Source organism: Amborella trichopoda, chromosome 8, assembly GCF_054954075.1.
Source record: "Amborella trichopoda isolate Santa Cruz 75 chromosome 8, AtrichopodaSantaCruz75HAP2 v2.0, whole genome shotgun sequence".
Taxonomy (NCBI): domain Eukaryota; kingdom Viridiplantae; phylum Streptophyta; class Magnoliopsida; order Amborellales; family Amborellaceae; genus Amborella; species Amborella trichopoda.
Window position 1 is genome coordinate 2373628 of NC_142343.1, and position 23763 is coordinate 2397390.

General features: G+C 35.6%; 2 protein-coding genes and 1 non-coding gene across 5 annotated transcripts; all 3 read left to right on the plus strand.

Moving 5' to 3' along the window:
* The first annotated feature begins 409 nt into the window (after positions 1-409).
* Positions 410-13382, plus strand: LOC18437822 (DEAD-box ATP-dependent RNA helicase 6). 3 transcript variants are annotated; one of them, XM_088873343.1, is made up of 10 exons: positions 410-932; positions 2983-3043; positions 5986-6220; positions 10095-10333; positions 10939-11190; positions 11552-11732; positions 11907-11995; positions 12146-12219; positions 12591-12736; positions 13009-13382. In XM_088873343.1, the coding sequence occupies exons 1-9, from the start codon at positions 736-738 to the stop codon at positions 12667-12669; spliced, it is 1407 nt and encodes a 468-aa protein (XP_088729469.1). In that variant the 5' UTR covers positions 410-735; the 3' UTR covers positions 12670-12736; positions 13009-13382. The 3 variants fall into 3 exon arrangements, with proteins under 3 accessions (XP_088729469.1, XP_006848084.1, XP_020525301.1); XM_006848021.4 differs by having other exon boundaries at positions 13047-13382; XM_020669642.2 differs by lacking the exon at positions 12146-12219 and having other exon boundaries at positions 13047-13382.
* A 5797-nt stretch (positions 13383-19179) lies between these two features.
* On the plus strand, positions 19180-19250 carry LOC148780702 (small nucleolar RNA SNORD36). The gene has a single exon (XR_016039765.1). It is a non-coding gene; the product is annotated as a small nucleolar RNA SNORD36 (small nucleolar RNA).
* A 766-nt stretch (positions 19251-20016) lies between these two features.
* On the plus strand, positions 20017-21884 carry DET2 (3-oxo-5-alpha-steroid 4-dehydrogenase family protein). Its single transcript, XM_006848020.4, has one exon. It carries the CDS (start codon positions 20550-20552, stop codon positions 21354-21356), a length of 807 nt encoding a protein of 268 aa, XP_006848083.2. The 5' UTR covers positions 20017-20549; the 3' UTR covers positions 21357-21884.
* Positions 21885-23763: the final 1879 nt, after the last annotated feature.

Consider the following 23763-nt stretch of genomic DNA (forward strand, 5'->3'; position numbering starts at 1 on the left):
AGATGCAAGTAGGTGGTCTTAAAATTAATTGAAACTAATGGTCTAAATATTTTTTTAATAAAATTATTATTTTTAAAATTTTTTTATTTATTCATATTCATAATCTTCATACTAGATATTACATGTCCTTAAAAATTAGGTCCAAAATTCCATCTCAAAATAGATTTTTAAGAGGTGATTCATAAAAACCGAATCCTAAAGCTAGATGGTCATCATTCGCAAAGATACGGACTATGTTGTAATCCAATTTTTTAAAAATCGGATGCAGGCGTAATATTAGTCATTTTTTGCCGCAGTGAGAAATATAACGTTATTTTTTGGGGCAAGTTTAACGTTATAAAATGCTGAAAACTCTCTCTCTCTCTCTCTCTCTCTCTCTATATCTATATTACAGGCGTAATCTTTCTCTAAATTAGGGCTTCCAATTTTGGCTACTGGTTTTTTTAGCTTCCGCGTGTTCTAGGTTTTGATTTTGAGCCACTTCTAACTCATTTGCTTTGAAAACGAGGGTTTCTTTCTCTCCCTCTCTCTCATATGAATACTACCTCAGGTCCATAGGCTAGATCATAAGTTCTCTATTATCTTTTAACTATCAGTTTCAATATGGTGCCCCTCTCTTTGTATATTTTATCCAATTAGGTTTCGGTTTCCCCTTTTCTCTCTCTCTCTCTCTCTTAGATTGTGACGTAGGGTTTTCTCTCTCTCACTTTTGTTTCAAGTTCTGGTTTTTAAGGCATGAATCCTCGATATGCAACTGGACCTGGAAATGGGCGGTTTTCACAGCAAACTTATGTTCAGAGAATCCCTAATTCACAATCGCAGCAGCAATTTCAGCAACAGGTTTGGATGAGAAGAAATGAGAGCAGTCCTATTGAAGATGGTAATCAGAATGAAGAGGAAAAGAGGGTCCAATCTGAAGTTGTTGATCCCAGGTATGAATTTTCTTTGTTTTGTCCGTTATTTATGCTTGGTAATCGCAATGTTGGCAAAACGATTGATACTGGTTTTTGCTTTCCTTGAGATGATTTGCAGTTTTCTTTGCTGTTCGTAAGTATGTTCCATAATTTCATGGTTTTCAGTTTTCTATTGGCCTTAATTTCATCACTAGTTAGATGGTGTTTTCTCATCAAAGAGCATAACTACAAATTCCCCATGGTAAGTAAAAAATTTGAAATCATTTCTCTAGTCTTATTTTATACAAGGAGATATATTATTGTGAAGAATTCAAATCCAGTTAGTAGTTTTGATGTGTGTGATGCATGGGGGACTTAAAACTCTGTATGAGAGGAGGGAGGGAGTACCAGGTTGTGCATTTTGTTTTCTCTCTTTTATCCCTGTTGTTTACGTCTCCATTTATCTGTTTCATAACAAAGAAGCTTCATGCAAAATTTTCCTCTCAATATTCAAAGAGAGGGAAAGAAAAAATCCATTGAGGAATGGCATGTAATTATGTTCCTTTTTAAGAGCATTAGTGACACTTGAAAGAGGTCATAAGCTTGGCCCAAAAGGCCTGGAGCTTATCTTTGCGTAGATAAGAGACAGAATTCGTAGGAGCTTGTCTTTGCTGCTAGGCGGTATATTGATTGGCCTCTCACTTGGGTAAACTGCTGAGAATTTCATTGCCGTTAATCTATTTCATATCCTCTCAACCCTCTCTACTTAAGGGAGTTCTTCATTTTGAGTGGGAGAGTACTTCAAATTGGGATTCATTTCTTTATATGATTTTTTTTATTACACTCTTTGACTGGTTGATTGAGAAGAATTTGCAACTTTACTTCTGGATGAGCTTTCACTTTAAGTAGGTATATTGGGTTTCCGTCACTGGAAGGAGAGTCTCCATTATTAAATGGGGTGTGCCTTAGTGCAGGGGAGCACATTTTGTCTGGGAAACTTCTCCTATTATATAGGTGGAGGTGAAAGAGTCCTAGTAGAAGTATTAAAGTAAAGAATTAGGGATGAAATAAGTTGTTTGCACATTGAAGCCTGGTTTCCTTGTTTTCTATACTCCTAACTTGGTAATTTGCGTTCTTTTTAGGCAATCTGTTATGTTGTATAAATATGCTATAAAGCAGCTTATATCATAGCTGTCAATGTGGGGTCCTCTAAGCCCACTACAATTGAAAAGATGGGGGAAATGCCACTATTTTGAAGGATTATAAGTGGCTTTGAGCTATTTTTGAGATGATCACCTTACAGTGGGGCTTATATTGCAAAATAAGGATTGGGTGCCGCTCCGTAAGGATAGGGAAAACACAACTTTTATATTTCTAATGTTGATTTGTGTCAACCTCTGAAGTGCATAAATCACCTGGAACATGGCAGTTGGTTTCTATTTTGAATGGGTGCAGTTTGTTTCCCAAATACATCTTGTCTTATTGTATAGGAAATTATGTAGGAAGGAAGAGAATACAATTAATTGGCTTCATCCTAGGTTTTCATTTTATTTTGAAGTAGTGAAGAAAGGATATGGGAACTTATGATCTTATTGAGGGTATGGCCTTTGAAAGACGTGAATGGTGGAACATGATGCATGTTGCCAAACCCCAAATGCATGTCATCAAAATGATAATGATGATGATGACGACGATGATGCATTCGTAGAAATCTTATGCTCAAAATGAAAATGGTTAAACCTTTTAAATGATGAAATTACCTGAACATGGCAAGGCTATATTTGAACATGACAAGGTTATTTTTTCCTTCAAAAAAATAAAAATCGCAAGTTTATTTCCGTAAAATCTGAGTGCCAACCTCAACAACTGATATTTAACAATATTGTATGGATTAAACTGGAATTATCCATGGTGATTGAGTTTGCGGATTTCTTGTTTAGAAATTTTAATTGAATGTGAGTAACCTGCCAGACATTTTTGTACCAATTTCACTTGGTCTGTTATTGTATCAAGATTTTGTATATCTATAATATGCGTAGTCTTCTAGCTGATATTTTATTGACACACTAATTATTATTTACTGTGTCAGTTCGCAAGATTGGAAGGCACAATTGAAAATTCCTCCTGTTGACACCCGGTACAAGACAGAGGTAGCATGGACATTCCTATAATCCTTGAATATATTAACATTTTTCTGTTTATATGCATTGGTTGATGTTATACACATAACACTAGGTGGTTGTATATATGTAATGATGTCATATGCCAATTTTTATTTCTAACTGGATACTTGATCTTGGCAAATTTTCAAACTGTTGATATTCATCAATTTATTATGCACATGACACTAGGTAGCTGCAAGTTTATAATGGTGTTGATGTCAATTTTTATTACTTGCTTGGTATAATCCGAGTGAGAAGTGATTTTGAACTACCTTCAAATGTATTGCTAGATGCTTTCATTGCTAAAGATTACACCAATCACTTCATATTGAAGCTGAAACTTCATTTCTATAGTTCTATATTTTGTTGCTGCTTGGATTGTGGCTCAATCTGGCAATGTATGAGTTCGGCCAAAAAACAAATGCAGGGTTTGAAGCCCATGTCTGCCATGGGATTGTTACAGTAATAAATGAATCACATCTCTTGTTAATATTTTAATTGTTCAACCTAAGCAACCTTTAGACAAATAAATGTTTGACCTGAATTTGGCTGAAAGCCTGGAATTGTTATGTTGAGCTTGTATTTAACCCCTTTTATGCACGAGGAAGAGAGTGTAGAATTCGAAACAAGGATGTTGCGGAGATGAGGATGTTGAGATGTAGCGGAGATGAGGATGTTGAGATAGATGAGTGATAAGACAAGAAGGGATAAAATTCGAAATGGTTCCATTCGGGAGAATTTAGGTGTGGCACCAATAAGCGATAAGGTGAGAGAGAGTAGGTGGGCTGGCCATATGTGGCGCCGACCTAGTACAACATTTGTTAGGAGGTGTGAGTTAGTTCAAGTGGAAGGACTGAAAAGGGCAAGTGGTAGGCCCAAAAGGACGTGGTTAGAAGTAGTCCGAAAAGATATGGGAACTTATTGCCTAGGTGAGGGTATAGCCCTTAATAAAGCAGAATGGTGTAGCCGACCCCAATTAATTGGGAAAAGCCTATGATGATGATGGTGATTCACGGGAAAGAGACACAAGCCTGGAATTGTTATTTTGAGCTTGTATTTAACCCCTTTCATGCACGGGAAAGAGAGACAGACATACAAATATAAGCGAGAAACATAAATTGTAAGAGAGAGAGAGGGAGACAGAGAGAGCATTTAGGCAAATCTATAGATTTTTTTTTTTTTGACTGGTTGAGTATGCAATTGTCAGTAATGCAGAAAAACATTTTTTGTATACGGCTTTCTTTACCGAGCTAGCTTTCTGGAGCGAGAGATTGACACCGCCTAGAACACAGACCAAATAAGGCATGGCATCTTAAGAGATGATGTGTGTTCGCGTGGGCTTCTAATGTAGGAGCTGAGCTTCAAGTTTCATATATAACTCCTCTATGGCACCTCGGTTTTTGTGTATTCTCTTTTAATTAATACAAGAGAACATTCTCAAAAAAAGAGAAAGCAGCTGAACATATAAATGGTGACACATGGATTTTTTACTTTCTCCCTCACTTGCTATTCTCCATAATTTCCCTATTTAGAGCAAATGGAAAAAAAATGATTACTTTTGTAACCTCTTCTCAGCCATACTCTGTCTGTCACACACCCTTACCTCCCAAATGAGGGTGCAGTTTGCATACATACGCATCCGTAGGTGTAGAGGTAAGGTGCAATTTCAAATTTTATCATGGTATATAATTTTGATGTAAATGTTCTTAAGATTATCTCAAAATCTATTTTTATATCTAATTATAAAATTTTAAATTTAAAAAATAGTTAAAATCAAGTAGATCTATAAAAATATAAATATCTTGAAAATGGATGTTGTAGATAATATGTTGTAAAATGCACTATTTCTGAGACTTAAAATCTTTTTATTTTTTATAGTCATGCGTCTCGATGTCGAGATGATCAATAAAAGGGTTTTTCAACATTGAAACTACCTTTTCCGATGGATTTTTGAGCGGCATCCGTAGTTCTACATTATAAGGTAGCATCCTTGTATAAATTTTTTCCCCCAAATAAATACTAGAGATCTCGTAAGTGAAGGGAAGTTAACTAAGTATACACATTCCTCGTTTCTCCCTCCCTCCAATGCTTCTCTCTCTCTCTCTCCCTCCCTCCCTTTCTCTCTCTCCCTCCCTCCCTCCTTCCCTCCCTCCCTCTCTATCTCTCTCTCTCTCTCCCTCTCTTCTTCCCCCAAAAAACAAACTCGTGCGTTGAATGTGTCACTAAGTACTTATAGTTAAACATGAGAGCAAAATATATTTTAATCATAAATGTGTTACTAATAAGAGAAGTTTTCTGATAGTATTCTATTAATTAGCTGCATGCTGTACTCATTAGAGATATGTCTCTAATTAATATTATCTAAAACTTTGGAGTCAAATGTAGTTCCAGAAAAACCTTAAGACTTCTTGATAAAAGGCTTAAAATGTCTCAAATTGATAGAGGGTAATTTAGGAAGAACATCTTCTGTGCTTCCTTATGTAACTAATGTATGATAGAAGTTTTTTAGTTCAAGTCATTGATATATCTATCTCTTCACATTATGGTTTAGGATTGTTGGACATCCATCGAAGAATAGATTATCATGGTGATTGTTTTAATCTTTTTTTTTTTTTTGAAGTAATTGTTTTAGAGGATCTTTGCCCTTAATTGAGAGCCTGAAATTCGATAGATAGATCGTTTTTTATTTTCCAATTTTTAGTAATATTCTATTAATTAGCCGCAGCTTCAGTTTTTCTAAGATTATTTTTGCGTCTGCACTCCTGAGTTTCTTTAGAAACTTCTTTTCTAGGCTCACTCATTAGTTTTTACCATGTTTGCCTTGACCAGGTTTGTTAATTTGTTTGGTTGCCTGGTACATTTTGGATCAGGATATATGACATGGCTGTGGGTTTCTTATATTGAAGTCGTGGCCTGTTCTTGTTTTTCAGGATGTCACTGCTACCAAAGGAAATGAGTTCGAAGACTACTTTCTTAAACGAGAACTGCTTATGGGCATTTATGAGAAGGGTTTTGAAAGACCTTCTCCAATTCAGGAGGAAAGCATCCCAATTGCTTTGACTGGCAGTGATATTCTCGCGAGAGCAAAGAATGGAACTGGAAAGACCGCAGCATTTTGCATTCCTGCACTGGAAAAGATTGACCAGAACAAAAATGCAATCCAAGGTTCTCCTCTCCTTATTTTACTGTAGCTTCTATAATACTGTGTTTGTTTACTCTGTTGGAAAATATCATTGGTATGCATAATGATATGCTTATGGGGCTGCGAACTCAGAAGGTTGGTCCTTCTGTACTTCACTTAACTTTTGGTGCTTATGTCCTCAATTTAGGTTTCCATATCAAACTAATTTGCTGGAAAATGGTAATTTATTGCCTGGCACAGGAAAGTTAAGATATTTATTCTAGGTCATTTAGTAAATTTTGAGAGACACATGGATATTCTTTTCAGTGTTCTGTAATGTGTTCTCCTGATGGGCTCAGTTAGACCTTAGGCCTTGATAAATGAAGCTTGTGGAAGATCATCAAAAATAACTTTATTGTACATTTCTTTTATAGGTTTGTCCACAAAGAGGCCATTTATCTTTTGTACATGGAAGGTGACAATCATTCTTATTCCTTAAGTTTCAAAATGCGTGGTTGTAAGAGTGACATTGAATAGACACAAAGTTCTAAAAAAAAAATTCTGGGACTTTGTGACTCACCCCAAGCATCCAATTTGATATCTAATGAGTGGGGATTATTGTGACTTCTATGTACAAAAGATACAGGAAAAAGTTCATATAGAGCCGAGGCTCTAAACAATCAAATTAGAACCCACATAAAAAATTTCACTAGAAGAGGTTGTTTTGATGCCCAAATATCCTCAAATTGATCATCTCGACATCAAGATGCATGGACATAAAAAAAAAAAGGATTTCAAGCTGTGGAAATAATGCAACTTGTAACGTATTTTTGGACCATTAATTTTCAAGATTTTCAAGTTTTCATAGATCTGCTCAATCTACACTATTTTTGAAGCTTTAAATTTTATAATTAAAGATGAAAATATATTTTAAGGCTATCACCAGATTTCTATTATTGAAACCACATTTCTCTATACTATTTAAAGGGGCGCTTTACTTTGATTGTTTAGAGCCACACCCAAGATAAATGGTCTCTTTGTAGACAATTCCTTCTTATATCAAAGATAAACTAGTGGCATAAGATTTAGGAGTTATATATGATTTGGGCTTACTGATTTTGTACGGACAACTACTGGGAGCAGTACTCAAGCTGCATGACTGCATCTTGCAAAATGCATTTGAGGTCGTCAGTCCTCTTCTAGATATTTAGAGCATCTTGCAAAATGCATTTGAGGTCGTCAGTCCTCTTCTAGATATTTAGAGCATCTTGCAAAATTCTTTTACTTAAATAGCTATGTTCTCATTTCAGTTATTTGTCTTATTTGAAATATGTCTATATCAACTAATATATGAAGGCATCACGAAAGATATGAAGGGGGTGGTTTTAGTCGCTGATATTGCTCCATCTTGTTCAGTGTTGAATTGCAGTGCAAAAGCTGTTTCTTGTGACGCGTGAGAAGCCCATGTCCATTTGGAAGTGCAGGCCCAACAAGTGGTGTTAATGTTATTTACCCCCCCAAACCTGTTCTCCCTTTTGAGGATGAAAATGACTAAAATAGATGTGCTCATGGGCAATTTTTCCACCCATGCAGCACGAGGCATTCACCTGGCTATTCACCTAAATGGGCCAGGCACCACCTTGAACAAATGGTGTCCTGATTTTCTGACCTCCATGATGCTTCTTGAGTTAATAATTAACCACAATGAAGATTAACGATCAAAAAAACAAATTATGTACCATGAAGATCAAAGAATGGGTTTTTGAACATTGAATAAAACAATCATCTAGTTTGAAATAGTAGCTAGTGGTTGACAAAATCCATGGCTTCCATTATTAGAAAGGTGTTATGTGTTGTTATGAGTGAGGTCTCTGCTGCTGATATTGTTCTTTCTAATGGAGGAACTGTAGTACTAAAGCTGTTCTCCCTGTGATATGTGATAGGTCCGTCCAGTTGGAAAATATCACCAAATAATATTAGTATAATTACCACAATTGAATATCCTGAATCTTATGATCATCTTAATTTATTTGAAAAAGAAAAGGGCCTAGCACATAAAACAAAAATCTTAGGCTTTTTGAACTAGATTGAGCTTACAACCTATAAATTAAAACATTAGAACGCCATTATTTGTATAAGGCATCAACCTTAAACAATCAAAGTAACGACACCCCAGAACCATGTCAAAAGGTGCAATGGTGCTGGAAAGCATTGCGATGACATGAAAATCTATTCGCCCTTAATTTTGAAATTCAAAAGCTCCAAAAATCTATAAACAATTCAAAATTTTGGAAATGCAAGGTCCAAATAATGTGTTACGAGATGCACTAGTTTCATGACTTTGAATCCTTTTTTTTTTCCACATCCATACATCTCGACGTCGAGATCATCAATTTGAAGGTTTCTAGCATCAGAACAACCGTTTCCGATGTATTTTTGAGGTGCGCCTTATATCAATAGTAAAAGGTTGACATTTGACAACTTGTATATAACTTTTTCCTACTTTTAATCTTCTTGGTCTCTCTGGACTTCAGCTTTTTTGTTGTTTTTAGTTATTTTTTTGGGGAGAACTTTACAAGATCAGGCTTGTTCTTGTGACAAATCATAGGGACAAGCCATTGGGTCCTGATATTATTAAATGTTGTGATCCAATATGAGTGAAAAATCTTTTTTTTCAGACACTTCCAACTGCGAGAGCCGTGTGCGTAGAAAGATGAATGTGGTTCTGCTTTCAGATCAGCATTTTGAAAGCATGTTTCTTAGTTTGGTCCCCTTGTCTTCATGACTGCATAATAGATTAGAGCTGTTAGTTCCCAGTCTCATCTCTTTGGATATCTCCAACTTTATTGACTGTTGGACTGGGATGATAAGAGACATGGCTTAGAAGACTTAGGGCTTCATCTGAGACACTTCTATATTGCAGATTGGTCCATAATATATAGGTGTAATTGGGGGACTATGCCTCTGGACAATATGAATCGGTCCACAAAATGACAAAATTATTCTGTTTTGCACATACATGATCTGTGGAGGCACTCATTGCAGAATGATAGGAATGGGGAAAATCCCAAATGGACATTCAAACCGGCCTAATTGTGGTTGGTATATAATTTTCAGGTGAGGGACCACATTATTTGTGTCATGTGGGTTTTGTCCAACGAAAGGGAAAGAAAAGAAGAGTGCAGACATGCTCTTACCAGAGAAGGGAAAAAAGAAGAAAAGAAAAGAAAATAAGCTATTGGACAAGAGGTCCCCTGTAAAGCATTTTTATGTGCGGTTCTGTAAAGGAATAACTGATGACGACATGAGAGATACTTTTTATGGCAAGCTTTCATGAATGAGCCAGTAATGTTCACATTCAAAATCTCTTGAGGACCCAAGCTGAGGAAACTATTTGGCAGCTGCAGGATCATGTTCAATTAGAATGTCAAGTTCTGAATTTTGTTTTTGAAATTTTTTTTTCAGTTTTCTTGTTTTCATTCATCAGTTTGGGTTCAAATGCTGAGATCATACAAGTGACATAGCGGCCAACAAGGATTAGTTCGATCCATTAGGTTCTTCGATTTGTTCGGGGACATAACTGCCTTTGCTTATGTTACTACTAAAAAGTGGGCTTCTTGTAGTGATCAATGGAAACATGTCATTCTTGCTGTAATGAAATTTCCCTTGTTTGTAAGCATTTTTGGGTTGATTTATGATGTAGGTTTTAAGTTTAAGGGCTTGTCAAGCTCTACTTCAATGCTTCAGCTGACTATAATTCTGTGTGTGTTGAAAAGCTGTCTCTCTCTCTCTCTCTCTCTCTCTCTCTCTCTCTCACACACACACACACACACACACACACACACACACCCTTTGATAAATTTTCACGATTTGGTTGCTTAATTCATCGTAATTTTAGATTACTCTGTTCTTTTTCAGTTATCATATTAGTTCCAACCCGAGAGCTGGCACTTCAAACTTCACAAGTCTGCAAGGAGCTTGGGAAACATCTAAATATTCAAGTCATGGTAACAACTGGAGGAACTAGCTTGAAGGATGACATCATGCGTTTGTATCAACCAGTTCATCTTCTTGTGGGAACACCCGGCAGAGTACTTGACCTTACAAAGAAGGGTGTTTGTGTCTTGAAAGAATGCACAATGCTTGTAATGGATGAGGTATAAAACATGTGGTTTCTGAGATAGCTATTGAGAAAGTTCACTATTCCAATTCAGGCTCTATACCATGATGTCTCTTGGGAAGTATAGTATAATCCTATGGAATATGGATGAATATTTGGCTATTGCTGTCCTAGAATAATGGTTCCGGCCCAAAGTGGGACCCACCATTTTGGGGTAATGCTTGTTCTGGTGGATCCACTCTCTTTTGGCCACTTTCCATCATTTCAATGGACAGTGATGGCACAATGAACTAAGGTTTTTGGTAGTCCATTGGGCTATACTGTACTTCTCCATAATGACTTCCATTCTTCCTTTAAAATGAGTTCAGACTTTAGCTATGCTTTTAGTAATGTTCCATTTTATTGCTTTCTAGTTGCTTATCATTTTCTGCTTATGCATGCTATGAATTATGGTGTGTGATGCTTAATACTGGGCAAATTTGGTATGTGATGCTTAATAGTGGACAAATTTGGTTGGTAGTTGGTGTTATTGTCTTGGTCTAGTGGCTGAGCTTATCTTGCATATCTTCAGCGCTTCTCATGGGGGCGAATTCTCATAGTTTTTCCATCTTTTTCATGATTATTCATGTTATTTTATTACAGGCTGACAAGCTCTTGTCCCCTGAGTTTCAACCTTCAGTGGAACAGCTGATTGGTTTCCTACCTCCAAATCGACAAATATTATTATTTTCTGCGACTTTCCCAGTCACTGTCAAGGCATTTAAAGAACGGTTTCTCCGAAGGCCTTACATAATCAATCTCATGGATGAGCTGACGCTTAAGGGAATAACACAGTACTATGCTTTTGTAGAGGAACGACAGAAAGTCCATTGCCTCAATACACTTTTCTCCAAGGTTTTTCTCTTGAATGATTTAAATAATTGATTGTTTGTTGATATAAGGGAAAGCATACTATACTCAGATGAACTCTGGTTTACTGTTTGCTACTTTGCTGGTAAACTTTTGGTATCATCACTGTCCATGAAATGCATGGTGATGGAAAATGGGACACCAGAACTGTGAACAACACTGTGTCGGTCTTCCTCTCTCTACATAATACCATCCATTGTTCCATTGACAGTGATGATCCATTTGCAATGCGGTTTTCCAAAGTCCATTGGATTATTTTATACCCTTTCTTGATAAATGATTGTAATGTAATTTGCCTTGTTTTAACTACTATGTCCATTATTAAGCTTATGATCTTCTGCTACAGCTTCAAATAAACCAGTCCATCATTTTCTGCAACTCAGTTAACCGTGTAGAATTGCTGGCTAAGAAAATTACAGAGCTGGGTTACTCATGCTTCTATATTCATGCCAAGATGCTCCAATCTCATCGTAATCGTGTCTTCCATGACTTTAGAAATGGGGCCTGCAGGAACCTTGTATGTTCTGGTATGCTCACGCAACTTGAATACTTCTCCTAATTTTGATTTCAGGGTTATTAAAAAACCGCTGCACTCTCTCTCTCTATGTGCGTGTTAAACATCCTTGCATTAGAGCACATGCATTTTGGGCTGGAGATATACAACCCATTACAAGCATGTTTTGGTTAAATATTGTGAACAGATCTGTTTACCCGGGGTATCGACATCCAGGCAGTTAATGTGGTTATCAACTTCGATTTTCCAAAGAATTCTGAAACTTACCTCCACAGAGTAAGTTCGCACTGTTTTCTCCATTTCTTGTCCGTGGTCTTTATCCTTTTTCTTATTTTATTTGGTCAATCTGCTTTTATTCTTGTCAAAGGGAAAAAAAATCACTTCTTGTTTAGATTCTTTGATCCAACAGTTGTACTGTTATCCCAGGTTGGGCGCTCTGGGCGTTTTGGTCATCTTGGATTGGCTGTAAATTTAATCACCTATGAGGATCGTTTTAATCTGTGAGTGACGGAGTAATTATTATTAATTACCTCACAACTGTGCACTTAAGTCGGCCCACTCCACTGTGTTTGTTTTATGGCACATTATACTAATATTTATCCAATCAACTATGGAGAACCATAGTCCATAGGGGGTGCCATGACCGTCTGCTAGAATGATGGATGCTGTTGATGGTGCAACCCACCATTAGGGTCCTGTCCTGTTCTGATGAGTTCAACTATTTCCATCACCACCCATCATTTCATCGAGCAGTCAAGACCCCACTACACACCAGTTTTGCCATAAATGAGCTATGGTTTTACCCTATTTCATTGGGCTCATAGTGTTGTTGATTTCATGATAGTCCTTGTTGACGTGCTTTTATTAACAGGTATAGGATTGAGCAAGAACTTGGCACTGAAATCAAGCAGATCCCTCCCCAAATTGATCAAACTATTTACTGCCGGTGATACCTGAGAAGTGTGAGAAACATCATTATCGACTATTTAGCCAGAGCCCGTGGTTGCAAATATCTCTGTGAGTTCTGGTTCTGCCTCCTTTCTTACTTTCTTTTAAAATCTTGTTACATGTGCTTTAATGACCTGACATTATAACCTATCCCACACACGTACACATTCACATGCATAGAGATAGAGAGAGAGAGAGAGAGATTCATCGCAAGTCACATGTCCATGCCGATAATAACAATATGCATTCCCCAATGGCACCTTTTCAGGAGCCAATAATTCTATCCCCCACCTCTCTCTCTCTCACTCTCTCTCTTTATTTTCTCTAAACAAAAATTCTAGGCATTTGATGATTTCTCTTATATTTGGTCTTGTTTCAGAAGGTGATTAGTAACTGACCAGATCTTCTTCTTCTTTACAATTACTTGCGCACACCAATCTGATGAAGCTCAAAGAATGCTTCTGTAAGAGTTTGTTCATCTTTATATACCTATATATTTACGTCAGCAATCTATGCAGTGCTTCTTTTAACCAGAAATGGGAAAAGGAAAACCTATAGGCCAGCCTCCCCTCTTTTTAGTTGTAGGTTTGCCGCCAAAAGTATCATACTGCTTTCAGAATTGGCTTCGTTGTTTTTCATAGTTTGATACTGTGTGCTGAAAATAATGCTGGTGATAATTGACCTTTAATGTTGATGATAATCGTATACCATCTAATATTTGATGCTTATAATATTTATAGGGATTTTATCAAATTATCTATGAGAGATGAACAATTTAACACGTTACCTTCCAAAATTCCCATAAAAAAAGTGCACGATCTTCACATAGAATAATTAATATGGGTAGAAATAGTTCATCTCTTAGGGGTACTTTGATGAATGTCCCATATTTATGAGTGGAGCCATTTTGTCTACTCCAAGGTGGGGTGCTAGTGTCTGATAAAGAGCGTATGACCATTGGATTAAAACATCATCATCGTGATTCATGATCAATTTGGCAAATTTTTTCGTTGGCTGCCTACCGAACACAATTAAGTCCTCTTACCAGGGCATAGAACGGGTTAAGAGAAAGTTTAAGGTCCTCACCGCCATGTGCAACCATTGGATTGCCTTTGGATAATCCGAGCCATATGTCCCATTTATCAATAATTTACGGTTGTAATCATAACTGGAAAATTCCCGTATCCCGCTTTCTGGCCATGCAACCATAAACCCGAATCTCTGCTCTCTATTGCTTCTCTCTACCGCTTGGAAGCCTCATGTTTCTCCCCTTTACATACGAAAAGATAAAAGAGTCTCGTGGGGAAAGCTCAGAATAAGTTTCAGTAATGCAACTCTCCACATCCTCTCTTCGAAGTTCAACCCAGGGTCCCGACTTTGGCTTTACCGGAACTCGCCTACAAAAACCCACATTTTATCTCTAGGTTTGAAACCGTCCGAAACTTGCCTGCAAAATCCTGCAATTTATCCCTAGGTTTGAACTGTTGCCTCTAAAAAACTACTTTTTGTCGCGAAAAGTCTATCTTGTCCCAAAAACCACTTCACTGGTCCAAACACCATACCTAATTAGGGTTCAAAACAATTGGGTTTGATCATTGCCGTAAATTCTCTAGGCTTGGTCAGTGTGTTGGCTGGCTATATGGAAATGTCATCCAATGGAGCTCCATTGGATGGACGCATTGAGGTCCACCTTTATGGGTTGGAGGCTTGTATATGAATGAGGCCATTTACCTTTGGTGTTAGGTCACGATGAAAACCTTACAGCTTGGGTGTGTCGAAAAGTTTTTAAATAGTTCTTTTGAATGTTTAGCCTGATCGATGAATAAATTCAGCTGCTCAATTTCACATCATGGTCAAGATTAATTGTGATTTTCATGTACCAAAATATAAAGGGTGTGGCTTGGATGGTGCCAGGCTTTAAACATTCAAATTAGAGCTAACCTGCAAATAGTGTCGAGAAATGTGGTTTCAATACTGAAAATCTTTGTGATAGCCTTAAAATATATTTTCATCTTTACTTATAAAGTTTAAAGCTTCAAAAATAGTGTAGATTGATAGATATATGAAAACTTGAAAATCTTGAAAATTGACGGTCAAAAAATGCGTTACAAAATACACTATTTTCAAAATTAGAAATCGTTTTTTTTTTCATGTCTATGCATCTTGGTGTCGAGATGATCAATTTGATGACATTTGGGCATCAAATAATTTTCAGTAAAAATTTTGAGGCTTCAGCTCTATATAATTTTTTTCCAAATGTAAATGGTTTTATTGTATATTTTTTTCAGAAAGAAAAAGAAATTTGTTGCACATCGCCCAAAGGAACTATTTTTAACGTTTTTCTCAGTTTCATTTGATTAATTTGAACCAATTTTATAGATGGTTTGATGGGCTATTTGATTTTTGATCAAAGAATATTCTCTTGGACATTAGAAAAAAAAAGGTGGGGGTAATTTGTCTAATAACTCAAATCTAAGTTGTAATTTGATAAACTTATACAAAAATAAATATAGATAATATTACTAAGAAATTTTCCTTTTTTTAAACATTAATTTAGAATCTAATGGCAATAAGACTCGAGACATCACAGATACTAATCACCTTTGTCTGCCTTATGAAAGAAAAACAGAAATATAAGGCCAACAAGTTTGGATCTTGAAAAAAAATTATATACAATCACACGGACCCAAAAATATACTTTTCCGGCCTTTTTCAGAGAAAATCCGATGCGATTCATCCCTGATTCATTGGAATATACTCGAGGAAAACAAGATTCGTGCCTCACAATATCGCAGAAACCAGTCCCATTATCCACATCATAACAGGAGATGGCATTTTCAAGAAAAAGAAGTCAAATTAAATGGCACATTTGGTTCGTGTGAAAATGTTTTCTAGAAAACTATTTTCATATGAAAAAATTCTTTTGTACGGTTAAATGTAGGAATATTTTCATACCAATTAGTCTTAGTGCATCTTTTTACACAAAATGATAACTAATTGATGAAAAATATTCCTCCACTTGAGAGAATTTTTTCATGGAAATTTTTTCTAGAAAACACTTTCATGTGAACCAAAATGCCCAAGATTCATTTTTCTCATGAATCATTAACCAAATGGACCGTAACTAAAACTCCTAAGTTTTTAGATCATACAATAAAACGAGTTGCAAATCTATCAAACCAAATGATGTTTGCAAAACTAGGCCGGCAAGAAAATCAATACCCCACTTTATACAATTGCACAGACCAAAAAAAAGAAAAATATTAAGTATTGTCAACAAAGAGATCATTTATGTTTTGTATTAGTAAGAGTGTCATTGAATAGACACAAAGTTTTTAAAAAATATCGTGGACTTTGCGACTTACCTCAAGCTATATTTTGACATCTAATGAGTATGAATGATTATGACTTCTATGCATAAAAGAAAAATGATATCTTCGTAGACAATACCAAAAGCATTATGAAGTTGGAAAACTTTTTAATTGATCATCTCAACCTCGAAAGCGCAGAAATAAAGAAAAAATGAATTTCAAATCCTAAAAATAATGCATTTTGTAAAAAGTTATACAGAGACCATTTATTGTACAAATTTTCAAATGTTTATAAGGATATGAGTTGAAGTAGTGGGAAAAATGTATAGGGACTTAAGGTTTAACTGAGAGTATGCCCTTCAATAGAGCATAATGACAAACCAGGATTTGTGTAGTCAGACCCAATTAGTTGGAAAAATGTTTTGATGATAATTTACTCCTACGGCCTTAAAAGTATCATTAAAGTCCACACGTAAATCATTGTTAAGACTACAACAAGAATTATTTTCTTATGCATTATCAGTTTTCTTCATTCTTCAAGAGTTACACGCATTTTGAATATACACATTCAATTGGGATAATTGACAAAACCACACATCAAACCAGATGATCATTGGTGTCGTTACTAATGATGATCATCGTTGTCGTCAAACTTCCAAATTAATTAGGGTTGACTAAACGAATTCCTGTCTGTCATTTTACTTTATTAAAAGTCATACCTTTAATAAGACCATAAATCTCCATATCTTTTCTCACTACTTCCAACTATGCCTTTTTGAACCTATCTCTAGCCTTTTTGGAGTACTTTACCAATGTTTATGATGATAAAAAAATTAGAACAACCAATTACCGAAATTAGAGGGGAGAGTGGGACTAGGTTTTGGTGGGAGAAAATATTACAAAATATTTTATGTGAAAATATAAAAAAAATATATTGGAGAAAATAGAATACCAAAATACCCCAAAAACCCTAACATCCTCAAATGACTAATCTAACTGTAACTAAATGCTATCGTCCTCAAAACTAATTGAAGTGTGGTTTAAACCAATTGGATTTTCAATGGCTAAATACAACATGATGTTTAGATGCTCCAACCCATGATCTTGTAAGAACTTCAAAATCCACGGAAAAAAGCAGATATTCATAGAATATAGAGTTAAATAAGATGAAAATATAAAACCTATCAATTCTAGTCCAAAACTTACAATACCTATACTACAAATCAAAAAGAGAAAAAAAAAAAAAAAAACGTAAAGCAATAAGAAACTCCTTACCCAAGAACAAGTCACAAAAAAGAAACTAAAGCCAAGCCAAAAACTCTCATTTTATAAGAGCTTGGCAAGTTCTTCAAAACCCACACTAAGACTAAACCAAAAAAGTCACTAAGTTCTTGCAATTATACACTGACCGACTTCAAACCCAAATGATCATAGAATTTAGTTCTTCAGTTCGCATTTGCCTCTAATTTGAATTGCTGAACAAGATGATCACTACAACAAAATTCACAGTTCTCTTCCAAAAGCAAGCAAATTTATGGAGAAAAATAAATCAAATAACTTGGTGAATAAAAGTATGAAATAACTTCAACATCTAGGTTGTGTTCCATTCAAGTCAAAAGCTTCAATGGGATTTTCCATTCATTGACATCTCTGCATTTGCAACCATTTCTTGTGTCTCCGTATAACTATATTTTGCAACTTTCTCAAGTTCAACACTCAAATTTCCCCCTTTTCCATTTTTTCAAGAATATGTATGGGCTATGTCTAAAGGTGGTTGTGTATCATTTACAGCTTCATCCAGAGTAGAAGAAGCATGTTATCCATAAAGAACAACCAATAAAAACTAAAAAATCATAACTTAGAAAAAGTATGAACAAAAGACTCCACAATTTTATCCAACGATGTGAAATAACTCTGAAATTGTAGTGAATAAGGAATAACAACTCATTCAATGCAGTAAACCAAAGTAACATTAATTTGAGAATAAAAATGCATGACTATGAGGGAGGCATAAGAAAAGAGAGAGAGAGAGAGAGAGCACATTAAAAGTTCAACCAAAATAGGAATATCCAAAATCCATAAAAGAATGACAAATATTCAACTTAAATGCAACTCCATGAACTAAACGAAATGAATAAATAACAATTAGGTAACACATATAATGAATCACCATTACGAAAGCAAGAATCACAATCACAAACACAAGTCGACGACAAAATGCTTATTGAGTTATCAAGTGGAAAAGTCTTAAGACAGAGAATAGCAAGAAAATCGCATATAGATTAATATGGTAGCTCTGAAGAATGAGAAGAAAGAGATCAACCACACTCATACAAAAGAGATTAATCTTTCGGTATCACTTAGCCAACAAAAGACATACCATATATAATAAAGGAGTATAATCTTTTTTCCTCACCTAAACAACGCTATAATCTTTCTATTTTCTAAATAATGGGGGCATTCTTTATCTTAAAAGATCTACATGGGCGGCTTTCTCAATCTAGCCCCCTCTCCAAGAAAATTATACCAATGATTGTGATTCTATGAAGATGCTGGAAATAAGTAAGAAAATTTATGTACGGACCGGGTTATTTTACAGTTGATAAAGGTATGACCCAAAAATAGCCCGTTATTATCAAGAAGGACGTCTCCATGATTTTTTAAATTTTTTTTGTCAAGTTTGCTCCTGTTCAATGTTTCAAACAGTAGTCTTTTGCTACTGTATGTGCCGTCTCCTCATATTAAAGATGCTATTGCTACTGTTCTCATGGATTTATTTATGCAATGGAATATTGAAAACAAGTTATTTAGTGTAATTTTGAACAATGCATCATACAATGACATAACTGCATCATCTCTAGTTACTCAATCGTCTTGAAAAACCGCACTTGGTCAGATGTTCCATGTGCGTTGTTGTGCCTATATTTTAAATCCTATTGTGGAAGATGGAATAGGGGTTGATACGATCCGATATATTATCAAGTTCACTAAAGGATCCTAAGGAACACAAGAAATATTTAATAAGGGAATCAAGTTCCTTCGAATTGAAAGTAAAAAAAACAATGTCTTGATGTTCCAACTTGATGGAACTGGAGCTAAAAGAGGCATTTATTGCTTTGATCAAGGGGAATCAATGTTTAATTTAGTTTCCATCTGAGGTTGATTGGGAGAGAGCAAGACATACTTGTAATTGTTTGAAAAAAATTATGATGCTACAAAGTATGTCTCCTGAAAAATTTTATGATCATAAAAATTTTATGATCCTGAATTTTTTTTTCAAGATCCTAGTATCCAACTTCTAATATCTATTTCCCCGAAGTATGCGGTATTAATTTGTGTTTGAGTCTTATTGAGTATATTAGTTCTATGGCCACCAAAATGAAAACGAAGTTTGACAAATATTGGAGGATATGCAGTTTAACATTGACGATTGCATGTGTTGTTGATCCTCGATATATACTTGCATTGGTTGATCTAATGAGATCCTCCCACACCTATGTGTGTAGGACCCCAAATGATCATCATTAAATTTGACACATATCTTTAAAAGAATCAAGTCCCACACCCATATGATAACTCAAAAAAAATTTGCTTTTCATATTCATGATCTCAATGTGAAAAATTATATATTTAGTAATAATTAAGATCAAACTATATTTAAAAAATATATTTATTGCCACGTCCACATTTCTATGCTATGCAACCGGACTACATAAAAACCGTGTCCTTTATCATTTTCATAGATCTGATTGATTTGAATTAGTCTAAAATTTTACAATTAAAGATGAAAATAAACTTTTGTAAAAAATTTCAGTACTAAAATTATATCTTGTCACAAGATTGGAGGTGCTCGTTCTTTTTCCTTTGGGCACTTTAGGTAAACCTCACCTGATCAGGAGGGGTTTACTTAAAATATAATTAAAAATATTAATAGTTTATGAATTAAATACATTTTCATGTAATTAGCGTGATAGATTGGATTTGACCTTTTGACCCCTTTAATGGCGATATTTCCTATTTTATTCGTAGATTTTTTAATCCATTATGGAATGTTTTCTGTCATCATCACATTTTCTCTCTCTAAAACCCCATCTGCAACCAGGCTTGTTCTCTCTAGACCACGCTTCTCTCTCTGCTAATTTCTTCATGGACCACAGTCTATCTCTCCACTAATTTATTGGCCTTCTCGAGGAACTAAAGTTGCAGGTCTCTTACTTTCTCTCTCTTGATTCATCTTTCTTCAACTTCTCTCTAAACCCCATTTCTTCTTTGCAGGTTTAGCTTTCTTCATCTTCTCTCTTACTAAAACACCCATACAATTGCAGCGTCTCCCCCCTCTCTCTCTCTCTAAATCCGTTCCTTATTCCTCTCTCTAATCGCCCCTTGATTCGACCCAGTTGCAGGTCTCTCCATCCCTTTCTCTCTCTAAGACCCACATTTATTGTGCGCAGTTTTGCATCTCTCTCTAGAAAGCACTCTCCTTTCGGCTCAAGTTGCATCTCTCTCTAAACCCCAAGCTGCAGAACCAGTTCCTCTCTCTCTAAAACCTAAGTTGCAGAACCAGAGCAGCCATGGCGGCCACCCCCGGGGACTCCTTCGACTCATCTCTGTACCCTCGCGCCCTCTTCTCTCTCTACCTAATCTGCCCCCTCACCGTCCTCCCTCTGCAACTCCTCCAAGCTCCGTACGGCAAGCACAGCCGCAATGGATGGGGCCCCTCCCTCTCCCCTCCTCTGGTCTGGTTCTTAATGGAAAGCCCCACCCTCTGGTTAACCCTAATCCTCTTACCCCAAGGGCGCCATTTCCACAACCCACAAACCCTAGCGCTACTTTCTCCTTTCCTCTTCCACTACCTCCACCGCACCTGCATCTTTCCTCTCCGCCTCCTCCACCGCCAAAAAACCGTAATTTCAGGCCAAAAATCACCTGGTTTTCCCTTCATCATAGCACTAATGGCCTTTGTGTTTAATCTCTTCAACACTTATTTACAGGCCAGGTGGGTCTCTCACTATAGTGATTATGGGCCTAATTGGTGCATAGGGCTCAGGTTTAATGGTGGCTTACTGGTTTTTATCACAGGGTTAGTGATTAATATATGGGCAGATTCCAAGTTAATTGCTTTGAAAGGGGAAGGTGGGGGTTATAAGATCCCAAGAGGTGGATTATTTGAGGTGATTAGTTGCCCTAATTACTTTGGAGAAGCTTTGGAGTGGCTCGGTTGGGCTATATTGACATGGTCATGGGCTGGATTAGGGTTTTTTCTATATACAATGGCCAATTTGGGGCCTAGGGCTAGGGCACACCATGATTGGTATTTGAAGAAATTTGCCGATGATTATCCAAGGAGCAGGAAGGCCATGATTCCTTTTGTTTACTAGGGTCCTTCTTTTTTTTTTTTTTTTTTTTTTTTTTTTTTTTTTTTTTTTTTTTTTTTTTTTTTTTTTTTTTTTTTTTCAATGGATAGGTGTACTAGGGGATAAAAGTCGGCCTTAGTGACTCCAAAGTGTCTAATAGAAAGGCCGTCGATCAACATATAAAAGTTATTACCGACGATCGAGTTCACATCGATGAGAAGTAGGACCTCGATGTCGGAGAGCCGAAAGGCCGTCGTTCAATAGATAAAAGTTATTACGAGTATAACTGGCTGATGGAGTTCACATCAACTGGCTGATGGAGTTCATATCAACGAGAAGTAGCACCTCGATGTCGGCTCTTCGCCACCTGGGTGCAGTATGTTCTCGGGGTTGGGCTATTCATCCATTAAAACAGTAGGTGAGCTGGGTTAGAACATCGTGAGGCAGTTGGGTCCATATCCGGTTTGGGTGTAAGAGCACTATCCAAAGTTGAGAACATTTGTTGGATGAAAGGTAGTTTTGAAATGGTAATGGTGGTTCTATTGGTGTAAACCATGGACTTGGTTTGTCATGGGAATGATTAATTCCTTTTGTTAGGTAAAAATTTGTTTTGGAGAAAGTTGTTTCTTAGTGCCTTTATAGCTTTTATTTTAGGGTGCAGTGATCATACAGATGCATCCGTAGCTGTAGAGGTAAGGTGAACTTTCAAATTTTATCATGGTATATAATTTTTATGTAAAATGTTTTGAGGATTATCTCAAAATCTATTTTTATATCTAATTATAAAATTTTAAATTTAAAAAATGGTAAAAATTAAGTAGACCTATAAACATATAAAAATCTTGAAAATGGACGGTGTAGATAATATATTGTAAAATGTACTATTTTTTAGATTTAAAATCTTTTTACTTTTCATGGTCATGTATCTTGATGTCAGATAATCAATCAAAAGGGTTTTTCAACATTAAAACTACCTTTTCTCATGGATTTTTGAAGTGCATCCGTAATTCTACATATAAAGTTACAACTTTATTTAAATTTTTTCCTTTATTTTAGGAGAAAATTATGTCACATTTAACTTTTCTAGAAGTGGGGTGACTTATAGGTGCATATGATTCTCCCTGAAAGAGCACACATTCCGGGCAAGAAGCTTATGAATTTTTCAAAAAATATTTAATCGGTGATGAAGCAATTTACAAAAGAAAAGGTATACGTCATTTACTTTAAGGGAAAGGTTGCTATGCTTCTCCTACAGCATAGACGTTCTATCATCATCCTTCTATCTAGCCGTCCAATTTTGATTAAGAGAGCTACTCACCGTTTGTTCTTAGATTCAACGTCTCAAAGTATTTTATTTTTAGTTTTTTTTATGCAATTTGTATGAATATGAAATTTGGTATGTGCCATTTTTTTATTGGGGCGCACCTATAAAAACTATTAAAAATAATTTTTCGATAAAATATAATGATCAAAAGACCTTTTGAAGTTTTAAGGTGTATTTTGGTTATTTTATTTTATTGAAAATATTTTTCTTATATTTTTTATTGGGTACGAGTTAAATATATGAATGGACGTCCAAAATTTGGTGTCAAAATAATTTATAGAAAAAAAAATAAAAATAAAATAATGTAGAGACATGACATGACATTGTGATTGGAACAATCTTAACCCTCCATTCAGAATGCACGGTTGGATAAAAGGGAGGATAGAACTTCTATACTATAGGAAAAATATAGAAAGTTTGCCCTACTTTTAATACTGGGTCAGAATGGCTCTTATTCATCAGATATCAAATCGGGTGGGTTTAAGGGTGTTCAAAATTCAAAAAAAATCTCAAACTTAGAAACACATCGTAAACCATCCAATTGGACAAATGGTGACGTATTTATAACAAAGATATACGGTCTCATGGTAAATAACATTTAAAAACTTTGAGATGAAAAAAATCTCTGTGAATATTTGATTTAACAATCGTTTTAGTAAATAGTTTATATTTCATTGTATTTTCTTTGTCCTGAACTATATCTTTTGGATTTTTTTTTTTTCTTTTTTTTTTTTGAAATCTTGCTTTACAATCTTTTTTCTTTGTGAGGATAAAAAAAATAGATGTCACGCCATGCTTGGGGGCCAATAGTGATAAAAAAAAATGGTGATCTCGGTGATTCTTGATCCAAATTATATGACACCAGTTCTTTGTCTGAACATAAGCAGACGACTCACCCGTTACGGTCAGTCTCCTTATGCATTAAACGTCCATCTCTAAGACTTACATTAGAAAATGGTGCTTATTCTGAAAGGCAAAATAGCTGGTAGAAAGAAAATTAAAAAAACATCATTTTTTGGATCCATATTAATATGGATTTTTTAGGGCGTGCACAAGAATAGGTGAGTCCACTCACTCACCAAGTACTATTTATTTGCAAAAGATTTC